Below are 19,135 nucleotides of genomic sequence, written 5' to 3'. Positions count from 1 at the left end.
GAAGATATGGTGGGATTGTAATATCCCTTATTTGTCAAACAAATAAATCTATTGAATTACCTAAGGAGGAACACAAGAGACACATCTCTTACAAAAGATGACAGGGTGAATAAAAAGGGGGGAGGAGTGTTATTGATGATAGCTGATGAGCTTCAGCCAAGGAGTATAGAAGTTGAACTGCAGGATGGGGAAAAAAGCACATTTGAGGCTGTTTGGTGTGAGATACAATCTAGCAGAACAAAATATACAATTGGGTGCTGCTATAGACCGGGTGATGGAGTGGATGGTGGGAATAGTATGCATAAGCAAATAGAAGAAATGAATGGAAGGAGGGTAATTATTATGGGTGATTTCAATTATGGTAACATTGACTGGAAAGAGGAGAGGGCACATGGGAGGAAGGAATTGGATTTTATGCAGTTATTAAGAGACAACTATCTACGGCAACATGTATTGGAAAATACCAGGGGGCAAAGAGTGCTGGACCTAGTAATTGCAACTGAGAATGTAGCTGTAACGAACATGACCATGTTGCCACCAATTGGTGAGAGTGACCATAAGGTCATGACTTGGGAGGTGGCTAAAGGAGTCGAATTTACAATTAAGACAGGGTATATGTGGAATTACCGGGCTGGTAAGTATGACAAGCTTAGGTGTGTGCTTGGCTCAATGCCATGGCATGTAAAACTGCAAGGGCTGGATGTTGATGGTGCATGGGAGGTGGTTAAGAACTGTTTGCAGGAGGCAATGGTTGACTGTATACCAAGAGTCCGAATAATAAATCAGGTAGGGGTTAAATGGATGAATAACACTATTAAGCTTGAGCTGCAAAAAAAGAAACAATTGTGGAGGGAATTTAAGGAGAAGGGTGACCATCAGGTGCATGAACAGTATAAAGCTCAGGCCAGGATGGTAACAAGGGTGGTAAGAAAAGCAAAAGCAGATTACGAAAGGAAATTGGCCATGCAGGCTAAAGAGAATCCCAAACAGTTTTTTCAATATGTTGCAAGTAAAAGGAAAAATGCTCATGGTAGAATGATCTTAAAAAATGCTGAGGGTAGGGAGGTAACTGAATCAGTCGATGTTGTGGAATTACTGAGCGAGCACTTTGCAAGAATATATCATCCAGGTGGTGGCTTTGCGAAAATGGAGGAACCAACAGCTTATACTGGAATTGTGATGGATGAGGTAGAGGTAACAAGTCTATTACAGAACCTCAATGTCAATACATCTGTGGGATTGGATGGTATACCAGCTCGTGTCGTACGTGAAGCGGCCAAAGAATTGTCAGTGCCCTTGACCATTATGTTTAATTTGAGCCTCAGGACTGGGTCAGTCCCAAGGGGGTGGAAAGAGGAGAAAATAGTTCCACTGCACAAAGGTGGTTCCAAGGCTGCTGTTGAAAATTACCGGCCAATAAGCATAACAGGAATCATTATCAAGGTCTTAGAGAAAATAGTCAAGAGGAAAATACAAGATTGGATAGAAGAAAATGGGATACTGTATCGGGGACAGCATGGTTTTGTGAAGGGTAGGTCATGCCTCAGTAACTTGCTCACGTATTATAACACAGTGACGGCTGAAATGGATAAGGGTAATGGGTTTACAGTGATTCTGCTGGACCTTGCTAAGGCCTTTGACAGGATACCACATGGAATTCTAATCAGTAAATTGCAGCATATGGGAATGGACATAGGGTTGGTGAGATGGATAGGAGGGTGGTTGACGGAGAGATATCAGAGAGTGGTTTACTCAGGAGTCCACAAGACGGCACAGTCCACAAGACGGTCCACAAGACGGCCTGTGACTAGTGGTGTACCACAAGGATCTGTTCTTGGACCACTGCTGTTTAATTTGTTCATAAATGATATAGGAAAGGATCTGAGAGGAACAGTTCATTTGTTTGCGGATGATGCGAAGTTGGGTAGGGCAATAGTGAATGCAGATGACGTCAAAATTTTGCAGGATGATTTGGATAGATTGGAGGTCTGGGCTAGGGAGAATGGATGTCAATTTAATGTGGCAAAATGTGAGGTTATGCATTTTGGGGTGAAAAGATGGGAGGCAGTTTACTGCATTGGTGGAACCGTGCTCCAGGAAATTGATGAGGCACGAGATTTAGGAGTGTTGGTGGATAAGGAATTGAAATTTAGGGGACACATTGCAAAAGTGGCCAAATCAGCTCATCAAATCACTTGGTTGCTGAAGAATACGTTGACAAGCAGAGACAAGCAGGTTATTGTTCCTCTGTGTCGAGCCTTGATAAGACCTCATCTCGACTACTGTGCTCAGATTTGGTCACCTAGGTTTCTTCTTGATGGGGAGGAGGTGGAGAGGATCCAGAGGCGAGTGACCAAGATGATAGCAGGTCTGTGGAATGAACCGTATGAGAACAGGTTGAGGATTTGTGGGTTGCAAAAATTGGTTGATAGGCGGAGGAGGGGAGATATGATTGAGACATTCAAATTACTGAAGGGTTTCTATAAAATTAATTCAGAAGATATTTTTGAGAACAGGGCTGGTTGTGGGAGGACTAGGGGACATCCATGGAAACTGGGCAAAAGTGTGGTTAGTAAAGGTGTTAGAGCTGGGTTCTTTACTTTTAGAGTAGTGAATGAGTGGAATGCGCTCCCTGAGTCTGTGGTGGATGCTGTGACAGTGAATGAGTTTAAGGCGAGGTATGATAGATACTGCATGAATGTCAAATAGTTGTGATGAAAATGATTTGGGGCCTCCCTCGATGAGTCTAATGACTCCCTGGAGTTGCCCGTAATAATAATAATAATAATAATAATAAAAAGAACACGTAAGTACCTTGTCTAGTCATTTTTCACCTTGTCTTTTTCACCGTCACCATCAACCATCAAATGAGGATACAACTAATTTCAAATCTTACATCTCCTTACCATATAGCAGTTCTCTCACTGTAATACTGGCAAAAATCTTAAAGGAATACAATATCAAGAATTTTTTCACTACTTTACTCAAGCTCCGGTCTACTTTAAGCCGTCCGAAAGAGAAACACAACAATCTTCAATTTCCTGATTTCTACAAAATTGTTTGTGATTGCGGTAAACCGTAATATGGTCAGGATGAAAAATCAATCCTTCTCCGCTTTGAAGAACACCATAGAGACATTTCTTACAAGAGAATTCGTGCTCGTGCCCTGTCCGGCCATATATTGTTTTCTGCAAACACCAGTGCTGAAGGCCTCAAATATCAAGCACTGGAATTTAACAATCAACGTTCAAAATTATTACGACAAACTCGAGAGACGAATACTGTAATCGAAAGAAATAGTTATTGACGCTACCCACATGAATAGTAACCTAAGTTACAGTTTGCCACACTCGCATAATTCTGCAATCCAATATTGGCGCACACGCACATATGTGCTTGACGTTTAAACTAGAACTCAGTCTTCCGGATAACTTTTATTAGTCCGTTGTCTCCGGTGCTAGCCAACGTTTTTCTTGAAGATTTTGAATTCCCAAAATCTGGCTGCCTTACATGGACGATATTTTCCTAATTTCGGAGCACGACCGGGGAAACTTACAAAGCTTTTCTTGATCATTTAAACAATTTTCATCAAAATATAAACTTCACATCCGAAACCAGAAGTTAATGGTGTTCTGGCCTTTCTGGATATAAAACGTACTTACTAGAACAACTGATGGTCTCAAGATTTCTATATTTAGGAAGACAACACACGTCGATAGATACCTACATGCTTCGTCTCACCACCACCTCACTTAAATATTAGGAATTATTTCCACACTAGCTCATCGGGTGAGATCCTTGTCGTCAGAAGAAGAGGAACTTCAACATGAACTTAATTACCTCAAAAGGACTTTATTTAATAACGGTTACTCTCCTAAATGTATCTATAATCGTCTTAGTGTATGTAATCAACAAAATAATGAAGATAACTAAAACCCCACAGCCTAATCTCCTTACTGTATATAAATTCTCTTTTTCCTAAACTGGCGAAAATCTTGAAGAAATTTAATGTTAAAACATATTTCTTCACCTTACCAAAACTCCCATCTTGCCTCAGTCAACCTAAAGAAAATCACAACCTTCTTCAGTTCCCAGGAGTTTACAAAATCATTTGCAGTTGCGAAAAACCATATTATGACCAGACAGAAAAGTCCATCTCTCGACCTGGAAGAACAACAATGTGACATTTCTTACAACAGAACCAGTGCCAGTGCCCTATCCAGCCACGTTTTATTCTCTGCTAATACTAATATTGAAGGACGAAACCATAAAATAGACTGCAACATAGCGCTCTAATCGAGTTTTGGCGTACTCACTGATATCATTTACACGAAAAGTGCTCCACGCCAGAACAACGCTCGGACTCCATGTCAAACACAACTACTACTTCTAAACTCTGTGTTTGTTAAAGTACAATATATTTTTTAGAAGTTGTTTACTCCCTGGTACTGTATTCATCTGATGAAGTCGGCATTTCTGATGGAACTAGTAGTGAAACCTTATTAATATATATATATATATATATCTATATATCTATCTATCTATATATATATATATATATATATACAGTCACCACTCGACTTACGTCCGGGTTCCGTTCCATCCGGCAGGACGTAAGTCGATACATTAAATCAGCAAAGTTATAGGGGTTTGGGAATTAACCGTAATAAGTATACTGTCATTTGAATTTTTAAACTTATAAAAGTGTACTGTGTGTTACTGCCACTATAAAACAGGAGAATAATCACCTAAATCTTCCTCCATCTTCATTACCTTCCCTATGTAAAGGATCAGGCTGTGGCTCTTTTGGTATGACCTTTGTATTTTTGATGAAAATGTCATATGTGCTTTGCTTATTCCTCTTCATCTTTTCATCATAAATTTGTTCATAGCAAGAATCAAACGCCTCATGTACTTTCATTTCTGCTAATAAGTAGCGTTCATCATTGGGTTCCATGTTTTCAGTCATATTGAGAACATCGCTAACTGCAAAGAACATTTCTGCAAACCCTTCACTGTAAATTGTTTAACTACCTCTTCAGGTTATTCTTTTCCCTCTTCCTTTTCTTTTTTCCTCTTCTGCAACAGTTGTTCCTCCAGTTCGACCAATTCGTTGGTCAACTCTTCAGGGTAACTTTCTATGAATTGAATTATGTCGTCATCATTCACTTCGAGATTTAGTTGTTTGCTAGGCCAGCTATTACCAACTTCCAAAATCATGCACAACCTTTTTAATGTCTTTTTCCATATGCCACTCATACATTGAGAGGTCAGTTCGTCCCAAGCCACAGCAATATTTTTAATAGCATGATAAGTATTTTCCAGAATTGCATAAGCGTCTGGTAATTTCCTTAAGTAGCAGAAATGGCTTGTGAAAAAGTTCTCCATAGATAATAAGCTTTAAACACTGTAAGAACTCCCTGATCCATCCGTTAGATCAATGAAGTAGTGTTTGGAGGGAGCCTTAAACACTCTAAGAACTCTCTGATCCATCCCTTAGATCAATGGAGTAGTGTTTGGAGGGAGAAACATGACCTTGAACTTGGTGAAGATCACCGCTATAAGACATATGACCTGGAGCATTATCTAGAATTAATAAAATTTTAAATTCTACATTTTCTTTCACACAATAGCTTTTTATTTCACTCGTATAACAATTGATTATGGCATTCTCAAACAATTTTTGAGTTATCCACGACTTCTTATTGCTCCGAAAATGAACTGGGAGTATGCTTCCTAATGCTTTTGAAGATTCGTGGATTTCCACTTTGCCATATCATAAATGGTGTCAGTTTATATCCAGCCACATTACCCGTAACAGAATCGTAATACGAGCATTAAAAGAGCTTTGAAACCTAGATATAGATCTTAGCTTTTTGTGGTTGGATTTCCGCTCGGGCATTTTTTTCCGAAACAAGAACATCTCATCCATATTAAATATTTGCTGTGGCAAATAATTTTCCTTCGTAATAATTTTATCCAATTTTTCCACAAACTCCTTAACAGCCTTCTCAGCACTTGCAGATTCGCACACACTTTCACATTATACAGTGCAAAACGCTGCTTAGGAAGAAGCCTTGAATTCGTGGTTAGGTTATAATCGGTTTCTGCTTTCTTCTTCAACATGTTGAAGAGATTTAGTGCCTTAGTTGGTATGGTCACAGTGCTAAGGGGGTATGCGCTTTTGGTTCAGGTCCTCTATCCGTGATGCAAGTAGCATTTCCATATTACTGATAGGACCATGTCGTTGCTTCGTCACTATAATCGATTTAATAGAAGCCGATCCTTTCACAGCCTCTACGATTTTGTCCTTATTTTTCAAAATGGTCGTCACTGTAGAATGAGATAATCCGAAGTCATGTGCGATCACATTGACGGGCTTACCAGCTTCATGTTGCTTTATAACAGGTTGGTCGATTGGTAGAGCCTCTGCTACTAATGGCTCAAGCAAAACGTTAAGCAAGGTTGAGCGCGGTTAGTAGTTGGAAATGGATCAATCGTTCGATTCTGTTGGCACACTCTCCCTCGATGCGTCTTTTGGACTCCCAGGAGGTGTCACATAATAATAACCTCGTTTCAAGATCAATTGCTCGTCTCTTTTTCTGTGATTCTTCACTAGGTTTTTGATTGCACGTGTAAGTGCCATGTTGCACAAAACATCGCGAAATATTTAACGATAAATACACAAATAACCCATTTCTCAAACACAGCATCAACAGAGGAACTGTTGAAGATGACTGTCGAAGGAGGTTGCCGCTGAAAGCGCTGTTGCCACTATGCATGCTTTAGCTTACGCTCGCTTTCGTCTTGTTCGAAAGTATAGCCGAAAATCAGGGGTTTAGTCGGAAAATGGCGGCGCCGTGGTACTTTTTTAAAACTATCAAAATTTTTAAATTCATTATAATAAATTATAAGAATTATAATAATGAGAGTTATAATGTATATCCAGCTTTCGGTCAAAAATAGCAGCTTGCCGCTCTTGTCATTTTCGTTTCAGAAAACATGGCAACGACTTGCGTCAATGTTCAGTTTCGAAGTTTCAAAACTAAAGAAAACTAACAATGTTGCACCCACACCCAGTGCTACATACAGGTGGTCGTTTGTCATCCCTACATCCCTAACAAGTCCAATGGACTTGACAAGTTACAACGGCCGTCGCAATAATAATAATAATAATAATAATAATAATAATAATAATAAAATCAGCTAACGCCTTTTTATTCCCGTATACGGGGAGTAGGCGAGGCCATTTAGCCCTATCTAACTTTTGGAGACTGAGTGGGCAGTTCAATCTCCACTGGTACCAATCAGAGATAGATGGCCCATGGCTATCCCTAATTAAGCGGTACTCAGTGAAGAGAGACGGCTCAAATGTGCCGCTATCTCGTGGTCCCTAACCCTAACACAATATATTTAATGTCTGAAATAATTTGGGTTCTACGGTCGATTTTCTTGAGTTTACAGGACGAAAAATCCGAGTTTCCGGGAGGAAAAACCTGCTTGCCCGTGCCAAAGATCGACTAACTCGGGAACCGGTCGAAAAAAGGCTTAGAAAAATTTCCTCTAGTCGCCGACCCGAGTTAGTCGATCTCTGGCACGGGAAAGCAGGTTTTTCCTCCAGGAAACTCGGGTTTTTCGTCCTGTAAACTCAAGAAAATCGACCGTAGAACCCACATTATTTCAGACATTAAATATATTGTGTTAGGGTTAGGGACCACGAGATGGCGGCACATTTGAGCCGTTTCTCTTTACTGAGTACCGCTTAATTAGTGATAGCAATAATAATAATAATATTTATTATTATTATAATAATAATAAATAAAAATTTGCATTTTTATTTCCAAGGTTTCCTGGCACTATTTCTTTTAGGGCTACATCCCTGCCGAAAATGTTATTTATTCTGTTATATGATCACGGACGTGTCTTCGAGAGGCGGTAACTCGAGGGATGCTGTATATGTATGTAATAAGATAAGTTGAGGAATTTCAGAACAGAGGGAGCTCAAGAGGCAGGTGTATGGTGAGTTTTTGCAGAAAAGTGGTTCGTAAGATTGCGTATTACAATATTAATATTTCGTTGCCTGTATTGACTCAGAAGACTCATTATTTAGTAAAGAGGAATTGCAATTGAAACAGAACTAATGTTCTAACAAGGTTACATGCTGTGACATTAATTCTGTTTCAGTTACGGTTTCTAATGATTTAGTTTAGTGCCTCTGTGCTTGTAAGAGTTATAATTTGTGCTCTGAAGATGCTGGGTAGAAAACTAGCAGAATATTAGTAAGTTCAGTAAGTTAATTTATTTTTTTCTCTCTCGATGTTGTTTATACTGTGAAGCACTATTATGAACAATCAAGAACACCTAAGCCTTTCTATACATTGAAGAATATATCATTTGCGCACTTAGTGAAATTTTAACAGTGTAAGCTATTAAGATCTGTGTTTTCGAACAGTTCCATGGATATATTTGCCAAATAGGGCAAAATCAGTGCACTCGTGTCTAGGTCTTCCTTCTGTCTGTTCATAGTAAAGGTCTTCAAACTTAAGGAATGTGTTCGGACAATGCTTAAACACCTTGTCCATTAGAATTGAACAACCGTATACGTGTGTAGATTCAAAGAAGCCTTCGAAATGCTACATTAGCCGATCCAGAGTAACAGAAATAAAGGTCTTATTTTAAACAAGGTTTGTTCACCATACATTAAATACTTGCATAGCTGTTCATTAAGCAATGTTAGATGTTGTACAACATAATGTGACGATGAGTCGTGTCTGGCAGCTTGATACGATGTTTGCGATTTAGTTGTATGTTTAATCTTTGTTTTATGACAGTTGTTACTTTGCAGATCACTCTGTTCATACAGGCTTTAACAATGTTATAATTTATCCTGAAGAAGAATGCTATATGTGCCTTAAGAAACTAGTTAATTAAATAGCTTTTTTTATTGATGTTTATTATTTATACTGAATAAGCCAGTAAGTAAAATATTTATTGGCTAATATAGTAAAATAGTAAAATATTAACTGGCTAATATTTTGATGGATTTTTAACTACCGTCATCAGAGCATTACTTCTCATGATACCCAAATACATAAGCAACAATAATTATAATTAGACAGTCTGATGTAGTGGTGTTGGCACTATTTTTCATCATGCAAAATAGACAAACCGGCCATAAAAACACATACTTAACAGCCATACCCCTTAGCCCAAGTTGCTTCAGTTGTAAATCCAAAAAAAAAAAAAAACAACAACAGTGATTATAGAAAAGATGCACATTGGAAGAGAAAAATTTGAATGGTTTCTGAACACTCCATTCTGCTTATGTACCATGGCAAGTAATTGTGCTCTGATAATGGTGATTTTAAAAATCCAGTGAAATATTAAGAACACAACTGCTTATGATAGGAAATATTTCAAATTGTGAGATGAACAATTCAAATTCTTTCCTACTCAGCACTGTTTGTGTATAATGACAAGTAGTTGTCATCTGAAAATATTAGTTCAGTTAATAAATATCTTATTTTTTATTTATTTATTTTTTTTGTGTGTGTTTTATAATACTATTAAAACATGGTGAATTTATCTTTCTATATTTTCCCTAAAATTATGTTATTTTAACATATAATTATGTTATATGTGACTTCTTTTCCAGGACTGCTTCAATACACAAACTTAGGTTGACCAGCATTTTCTTCAGATTTTGGCATTCATTGGGTCTCTGAGGTTTGGTTTTGGTTGTCGCTCATTTTTTCTCCAATATTTGAATTCCTGCATCTGCAGTTATATGAAATCTATTTGGACTTTCTTTCCTGTATTTCTTTCCATTATGATATACATTTTATCCTGCTCTCAACTAAATGATTACTAAAGAATGCTTATTTCAAATCATCTGTATATTCCCTGCCGAGTGGTTAGTGTATCCACTCTCCAGCCAAAAGGCAGCGGGTTCGAATCCCGCCGTGGCCATGGATGTTTGTGATTGCCTATGAAAATACTAGTAGTGGTCGGTGATAGATGGCGTTGGTGCAAATGCTAAAGTTAGTTGAGGTTGGTGGAGACAGAGAGTTGTAGAGTAAGTGACTTCCCTTGATGAGTCTTTGGACTCCCTGGAGGCGTTATGTAGTAATAGTAATTCTTGTTTCCTGAATTAGCAGTACATCACTAAGACTTATTTCTTGTATTAAAAATTTCAGTGACATGAAATCTTTCACAACTTTATATCATATCTTATTATTATTATTTTTTTTTTTTTTTCACATGTGAATTCATGCATATCTTTGTTGGAAAATGGTGTTACTAATGATTAGTCCATGTCCTGAATAGAAATCTATTAGGAGCTTGCCATGATTATTAGCTTTAACTTTTTTTTTTTTTTTTTTTTTAAATAATAGGGTAGCAGGATAAAGGGAATGGCTATATGAAGATATTGCAGATTTTGCAAAAGTGTTTGACAGAATAACAAAGATTTTTTTTATGTGTGTGTTGCAAATAAAAGGAAGAACGTTCATGGCAGAATGATTTTAATGAATGCCAATGGTAGGGAGGTAACTGAATCGGGCAAAATAGTAGAATTTCTAAGTGATATACTTTTGGAAAGTGAACACTTTCCAAAAGTATATCATCCTTTTTCCAGAAGTATATCATTTGGAAAGTGAACACTTTCTGAAAGTATATCATCCAGGTGGAGATATTGCAGTAATAAGAGAGGCACAGACCTATATGGAAACTTAGGTAAATGAATGGGAGGTTATTGAAAGTTTATTTTTCACTTGGTTAGAGTATAATAAAATTAGTTTAATCCTTTATCCAAGTGTGAGCAAACAAAGTTTGCGCCTGAAAGTATCTTCAGGACTGGGGTAAGGTGGTACAACACCAGGGCAACTCGTTGCAAAGGTGGAGCAAGCTACCAACACTCCTATCTCAGTATCTCCTATAATGCAAAACACATCTCCTTGCGGATATGTCTAATGTTATGCATTAAGGGAAGGGCCACTACCCAGACTAGTTTCGACCTTTATTGAGGTCTCTTCAGTGGGAGCCAGGCCCAAGTGGAGATACCAGGCAGAAGCATTAGCAGGTCATCTCTACATATAGGAGTTGCCAAATGGTGTGCCACCCTTTTTTAATAAATTACTCTGGATTTAGAGAAAGATGTTGAAAGTTTATTTTTCACTTGGTTAGAGTATAATAAAATTAGTTTTATTATACTCTAAATCCGGAGTAATTTATTAAAAAAGGGTGGCACACCATTTGGCAACTCCTATAGGTAGAGATGACCTGCTAATGCTTCTGCCTGGTATCTCCACTTGGGCCTGGCTCCCACTGAAGAGACCTCAATAAAGGTCGAAACTAGTCTGGGTAGTGGCCCTTCCCTTAATGCATAACATTAGACATATTTGCAAGGAGATGTGTTTTGCATTATAGGAGATACCGAGATAGGAGTATTGGTAGCTTGCTCCACCTTTGCAACGAGTTGCCCTGGTGTTGTACCACCTTACCCCAGTCCTGAAGATACTTTCAGGTGCAAACTTCGTTTGCTCACACTCGGATAAAGGATTCAACTAATTTTATTATAGAATGGGAGGTTACAGCTTGAGTTTTTTGATGTGCTAGGAAATTGGCATTACCTTTTTGACCACATTAATCTTTCTTGGCTCTGGGTTTGTCCCAAAGGGGGGGGGAATAGTTCCATTGCATAAAGGAATCTTCAAGACTGATGCAGCAAATTACCAACCAATCAGTATATCAAAAGTTGTAGTTAAGGTACTGGAGAAGTTGGTCAAGAGTAAAATATGGGAATGGATAGACAGAAATGGGATACTGTATTTACTTGAATATAACTCTCCCTTGTGTATATCTTGCATCTCTGATTTTACTTTACAAAAAAAAAAAGAAAATAAAAAGTTTCACATATATTTTGCACACACAAAAAAGTTGAAAACTTTAAGAAATAGATAGCAAATGTTGTTATGGCAGTTTCTGATATTTTGGAATTCGGTTGAAGAGAATCAGAATTCAACTCAATAATTGTTGGCTTGCTTTTGTCATTGATTCGTGCGAGCTTTTGTTAATATTGCACCAATCATATGCATATCTTCACAGCTGTGCTATCTCTGCTGGCCTACCATTGCTATCCATTTTGCACTCTGCTTTCACTTCTCATTAGTCATTCGTTAAGGATTGTTCATAACGTATCTCAAGTCTTGTAAACTACTGGTAATTTTTGTTTGAAATATGGAGAAATATTCAAGTTAGTTACAGTGCTGGTTTTAAACTCAATGTTATCGATTTTGCAGAAAAACATGGCATTCAAGCAGCAGGGCATGAGTTTACATTTACTGAGTTTAATATGCAATATTGGTGTAAACAGAAATTATTCCAAAATGATAAAAGGACAAGAATAATGAAACTGTTTAATTTAATTACAGAAGCATTGTCACTAAAGATTCAAATATATTGTGTGATGAAGGTACGCTGCAGATCGTATGAATAATGTTGATTATTAAAATTTAAAATCATTCATTTTAATTTAAAGGCATTCATTATAATGAGGATTTAATTATAAATGTCAGTTTAGTTTTTTTCAGAAAATCCCTGCATATATCTCGCACCATGATTTTTTAACTTTCATTTTGGGGAAAAAAGTGAGAGTTTATACATATTCAAGTAAATATGGTACTATATAGAAGACAACATGGTTTTGTGAAGGGTAGGTTGTGCCTCCAGTAATTTGCTGATGTTTTATAATACAGTGACAGCTGAGTTGGATAAAGGTAACGGATTTACAGTGATACTGCTGGATTTTGCAAAAGGTTTTGACAGGATATTGCATGGAATTGTAATCAATAAATTGCAGCACGTGTGGATGGATATAAAGTTGAAGTAGATAAGAGGGTGGTTGATGGAGAGAGATATCAGAAAGTAGTTTATTCAGAGTAAAGTCCAGACTAGTGGCATGCCACAGGGTCTGTTCTTGGGCCACTACTATTTAATTTGTACATTAACTATTGTAAAATTACTTTGTTATTGAAGAACACACACTGATTAGCAGAGATAAGGGAGTTATCATTTCTCTCTAAGATTTGAAGATGGCCAAGTCTGGTCACCTGAGTTTGCACGTGGGTTAGCAGTATACATATACATAGCAGTATATGTATACTGCTATGTATCATCTTATCTGCAAGATGATACATAGCAGTATACATCTTGCAGACATGTATACTGCTATGCATTAAGGGAACGGCCACTACCCAGACTGTTTTTGACCTTTATTGAGGTCTTGTCAGTGGGAGGCAGACCCAGAGTGTTGATACTAAGGCAGAAGCTATGGAGAGGTCATATTTACCTATACGAGTTGCCAACCCATATACCACCTTATTATTACATTACTCTGGATTTAGAGAAAGATGTTGGAAGTTTATTTTGCACTTGGTTAGACTATAATAAATTTAGTTTAATTCTTTATCCAAGTGTAAGCAATGTAATAATAAGGTGGTACATTGGTTGGCAACTCGCATAGGTAAATATGACTTCTCCATAGCTTCTGCCTTAGTATCACCACTCTGGGTCTGTCTCCCACTGATGAGACCTCAATAAAGGTTGAAACTAGTCTGGGTAGTGGCCCTTCCCTTAATGCATAGCAGTATACATCTCCTCAAGGAGACGTGCTTTGCATTATGGGATATACTGAGACAAGGAGTGATGAGAGCTTGGTCCACCTTTGCTACGAGTTGCCAAGGGATGTACCACTTTACCTCAGTCCTGAAGATATTTTCAGGCACAATCTTTGTTTGCTTACACTTGGATAAAGGAATAAACTAAATTTATTATGGTCTAACCAAGTGCAAAATAAACTTCCAACTTACATTCATGATTCGTTGTGTGAGGCTTACGTGCAGGACATAATAAAAAAAAATCAGAAAAAAAGTTAACAATTTTAATAGTAAATTATGAGATATGAAGTGCATAATAAAATGTTTAATTTTGAAACTAGAACTTTTATATCTATTTTTAGAAGCAGTTTCAAAAATGCCAAAAAGTAAAACTGGAGGAGGAGATGGAAAAGGTGTTAAAGGTGCTAAGGGACAATCAAAAAGTAAAAGTAATAGTACAAATGAATCAGATGAAAAATTACAACCAAAACAAAGTAAAGGAGGAAGTGCCATTAAGGTATGAAATGTTAATTTTTAAGAATATAAATGGCAGTAATGTAGATATGATTATTATATATGTATGTGTAACGTACACACGGAAATCATCAATATTTAATATTGAGGTGATATATCTGCAAAAGCAACTTCTCTGAGCTCATGAAAGCTAACCAAGTGAATTTTGGAGAAGGCAATGAAGACAGTATTTGGACAAAGGTTAAATCACTTAGAGCTATAACTATATCTGATTCTAAGTACTTCAGTAATATGATGATACATAGTCATTTTACTGCTTGTATATGCAAAATATGTGATTTCTACATTGATTTCTCTCTGTATCATCATCATGAATCTGTCTGTTACTGACGAGAACTTCAATAAAGGTTTGAAGATGGTCCAAGCAGTGTTATTTCTTTCCATAATACATAGCAATATACACTGCTTGGCAAGAAGTCAGTAGACTTCCTCATGGGCAAGGTGTATTGTGTCATGCAACGAGACACATGTTTATAGCCCATATAAATTGGAGGAATATGATTCTCCCAAGTCAGTGCAACTGTGTCTGGGTGAAATGGCTTTGAGAAGGGAACTGGCAGAGTTTGAAAAAAGAGTCAGGCCTGCAACATGGCATCTTATCATATCTGTTCAGCAAACTGTTGACAAAATGGGCCATTTCCAGGTCAACAATCAGTGATACCATACTGAGATGGAAGCACAGGGAGTCCACTGCAAGTACTTTATGCAGTAGATGAACAACCACACCAACTGAATGTGATCGTAGGGTACTATGAAAGGATGTGGAAGCTTGGAAGCTGTGTTATGGAGTGATGAATCATGCTACACCCTCTACTGAGCAGATGGACAGGTGTGGTGGATGCATGGTGAATGTCTCTCCATAGTGCATAACCACATCTATGAAATTCAGGGATGGTAGTGGTGGTGTGATGATATGGTCCGGTTTTTCTGGTTTGGCCTTGGATCTCTGTTTGTGGTGTCACAAACATTGAACTCCTAGAGGTATCTGAACATTCTGGACAATGCAATGCTTCCTGCTTTGTGGTATTTCTATGGAACTCACCATTGTCTCCTTCAAGACAGTGCACTTGTAAGGCTGCTGCTGTAACTGCATTGTTTGTAGACATGAACATCACCACACTTGACTGGTCTTCACAGAGCCCTTATCTAATCCTATTGAACATCTGGGATGAATTGGAGTGTCAGGTGAGGTCAAGGGACACCTGCCCAACAACAGTCAGTGTAGGACCTCATTAGATGTCTACAGGAATTTCCATTAATTGCTGCCATACACTTGTAGAAAGTATGTCCTGTAAGATGCTGCAGTCATTGCAGCAAAAGGTAGCACTATATTTTATTATGGTGGGTGCCATGGCTGTTTGTTCCTCACATTATGGTGTCTGAAAAGAAGTGTCCTATGCATTGTGAGATACTATAGCTGTTGATATGACGTCAGCAGACTCTGTATACCAGTATCCTAGTTGTGAAGATATTTCAACTTAACATGCAAACGACTAAAACACACCCCAACTCAATATCACCAGAGTTGAAGGTCAGTACTATCAACATAAGAAGCCTGAATGGCAAAGAAATGGAGCTAACCGAGAATTGGATAAGTACTAGATCGACATAATAGTGACTGAAACAAAAAAGACAAACTGGTCAGATCTTTCCGAGCAATAAATACAAAATGTTATACTCAGGCAATGACAATCAAGGAAAAGGAGTAGCCATAGTATTCAACACTAAATACGAGGCAAATCTTATTGAATGGCAGGCAATTTCAAGTAGAGTGATGTGGCAAATATCACAATGGGGAAACTGGACAATGAGACTTATTTGTGTGTATGATAAAAATCCCTAAACATCTACTAAGGTACAAGTGGAGGGATTTTTTCAGGCTTTAGAAACAGCAGCTCACACAATGAAAAAGGAAAAGTTGGTCCTTGCTGGAGATCTAAATAGCAGAGAACGAAATGATTGTCAGACATGGGAAAATTTGGAGAAAAGAACAAAGATAATAATAATGGCAAATACCTGTTGTTGGATTTCTGCTCAGGACATGGACTGGTTATTACTAACACAATGTTCCAACATAAAAATGTGCACAAATTCACATGGAGAGGAATAAGAAAGTCTCATCGACTATGTTATTGTTGATAGTGATGTTTTCTTCATGATGCAGGACATCAGAGTGTATGGATTTGAAATTGGAAGTGATCACCATTTAGTCTTAAGCAGGATAAAATTTAATTTCATATTGAAAAGATGAACATATACGAAAGTTTTAAAGCGAATAAAAGTTGAGCAGCTCTCAGATGAACGTAGACTAAAATACACATACATTATTCAAAAAAAAATGAAAGAGTTCGGAAACAGGAATGAAACCTTGGAGATTCAGTGGCAAGCCCTGAAGAAAACACTGATTGATTCAGCCAGAGAGGCATGTGGTGAGGTTGTCTGCAACAATAGAAAAATCAGAACTCCACGGTGGACACAGGATGTTAAAGAGGCAGTGAAGGAAAAGAACAAAGCATATCAAATGTTTCTGGCAAATAAGTCAGCTTGTGCTTTTAAAGAATATAAAGACCAATGTAAGAAAGCTAAATACTGTGTAAAACTAGCTAAACAAAAGTCATGGGAAGACTGGTAAGAACATAGAAAATAAATATCAAGAAGGTGGCAAGATATTCTGGAGGTTGTTGAAGAAGCTCAGAAATTAGAGATAAAGGTGATATGAAAATTGGAGAAAAAGATATCCTTGAAGTATGCAGTAATTACTTTGAAAAATTGCTAAATGAAACTAGCAGTGATTAAAAAAAAAAAAAAAAAAAAAAAAAAAAAAAAAAAAAAAAAACAACACTGATCAGGAATACATATCCCTACTTGAAGTAAAAAAAGCCACCAAAGGCTTGAAATGTGGAAAGGCAGCTGGAGTAGATTTGATATTCGATCAGAAATGCTAAAGTATGGAGGTATAAAAGCCTTACAGTGGCTGCACTGCATAGTTCAGATGGCCTGGACAGAGGAACGAATTCCAGTTGATTGGAGTAGAGCTCTCATAGTACCTATATATAAAAAGGAAAAAAAAAAACTGATGTTGAGAATTAGAGAGAGATTTCTCTACTGAGTGTTCTTGGTAAGATCCAGTATACTTGAGAAACGGTTGAGAAGGATTGTGGAAGAGAAGCTTGGTGAAGAACAAGCCAGATTCAGGCCAAATAGAGGCTGCCAGGATCAGATTTTCATCTTCCAACAAATAGTTGAAGTCATGGGAATATAACAAAGATCTGTATTTAAGTTGTGTAGATCTGGAAAAAGCAAAAGACAAGGTGCCAAGAGAGAAGCTATTCGGAACACTACGCTTATATGGTGTTAATGGGGCATTATATCACGCAATACTTGGTCTTTATTTGAGTTCTGAGTTAGCAGTTAGAATTGCAGGAAGTACAGGAAGATGGTTTGATCTTAAATATAGTGTCAGACAAGGATGTGCATTATCTGCTCTGTTATTTATTATCTATATGGATCACATTATGAAGGAAAATGGTATTAAACCTGATATCAAAATTGGAGATGTTAATGTCAGCTCTTTGCTTTATGTGGACGATGTTAAACTTCTAAATAAATCTGCTACAAGTTTGCAAGATTCCCTGACTAAATTGAATAACTGTTGTAATAGATGTGGCATGAAGGTCAGCCATAACATGACAATGAAAATAGGCAGAAGCATTGAAAATGTCAACTACATTGTGAATGGAGAACATGTGGAACAAGTAACATTTCAGCTACTTAGGAACGATTTTTAGTGAAGATGGTAAATTAAATATGGAAATAGACAACAGAATCAACAAAGCTGGCATGGTAGGAAGTCAATGGAATAAGAGAGAAATTGTTTAGAACACTAAATTAACTGTATACAAGACAGTGTTCAAACCAGTTTTAACTTGCAGATCTGAGAGCTGGGTCAGAAGTAAAACACTTGACCAAAGACTAGAGACAGCAAATATGAGAGTCCTGAGAAAGATTAGGGGTATGAACAGATTCCATCAATGGCAGTATCATATTAAAAACGAGGATATTAGAAAAGAACTTGACCTTGTCAGCATCCAGGAATGCGTTAGCAGAGCTAATCTGAGGTGGTATGGTCACTTAAACAGAATGGGCGAGGAAAAATTACCAAAACAAGTGTTTTCTGCCAGGTTGGGCAGGAAAACAACCCAGAGGAAGACCAAGATATAGGTGGATTGATACAGTAAAAAGTGCCTTAGAAGATAGAAATATAAGATCTGATAATTTGGAGTCTTGACAAGTAACAGACTGATTTGGAGGAAAATTGTAGATAAGAAGTTAGTAATGTTGTAAATTTTTCATGTAGTACTATCATATCCTGTACACCCCTTGAGGGTACATAGCAGGAATGTGATGATGATGATATTAATTTTAAGAAATTGTTTCATATTCCAAACAAAAGTACAGCACAGTCTTTTTTTTTTTTTTTCTCTATCATTATAAGTTATGTTTTTTTTTTAAATGAAATTTATTATGTGACCAAGAGCACATCTTGGTATTGAAATGCACATACCTAATTAACAATGGTACCACTTCAGCACATTTGTGCATCACAGGGAAGCATTATTCCAGGGGCCTCTGTTGTGTGTACAATCCAAAGATGCAGTTTTCCAAGCCATTTGGATAACACAAAGTTAACTATATTTTTATTGATTTTAGGTTCTTTTTCTTTATGCTTTGGATGTTGTAATCTCGCTCTTAGTTATGGAAGTAACTAAGGGCGAGGTTTTATTTCATATACTTCTTATTGTGCTATAAGTACATTAGTACCAATACCAAAATCCTACTCATCACACACACAGAAAAAAAAAAAAAGTACTCACCAAAGAATTCTCTCTCCCTCACTCATTTTTTAATGATATCGCCCATGAGGTTAATAGGTGTTCCAGAAAGCA

At 37.3% G+C, this 19,135-nt stretch overlaps 1 protein-coding gene across 4 annotated transcripts in view; it reads left to right on the top strand.

Annotated features, from left to right (window-relative positions):
- Positions 1-7,875: 7,875 nt before the first annotated feature.
- LOC150093097 (peptidyl-prolyl cis-trans isomerase NIMA-interacting 4) overlaps positions 7,876-19,135 on the top strand; it is a 31,214-nt gene continuing 19,954 nt past the window's right edge. Inside the window, exons 1-2 of one of the 4 annotated variants that reach the window (XM_090413804.1) lie at positions 7,876-8,019; positions 14,018-14,172. In XM_090413804.1, coding sequence (XP_090269930.1) covers positions 14,032-14,172 — 141 coding nt within the window. In that variant the 5' untranslated portion in view covers positions 7,876-8,019; positions 14,018-14,031. The other 3 variants (XM_090413807.1, XM_090413805.1, XM_090413806.1) reach the window with 3 other exon arrangements.

The sequence above is a fragment of the Typopeltis vanoorti genome, chromosome 24 (genome assembly GCF_054136105.1).
Source record: "Typopeltis vanoorti isolate ZY-2024b chromosome 24, IOZ_Tvanoo_1.0, whole genome shotgun sequence".
Classification (NCBI taxonomy): domain Eukaryota; kingdom Metazoa; phylum Arthropoda; class Arachnida; order Uropygi; family Thelyphonidae; genus Typopeltis; species Typopeltis vanoorti.
The sequence above is the reverse complement of the archived record's forward strand: the minus strand, read 5'-3'. Positions and strand labels throughout refer to the sequence as shown.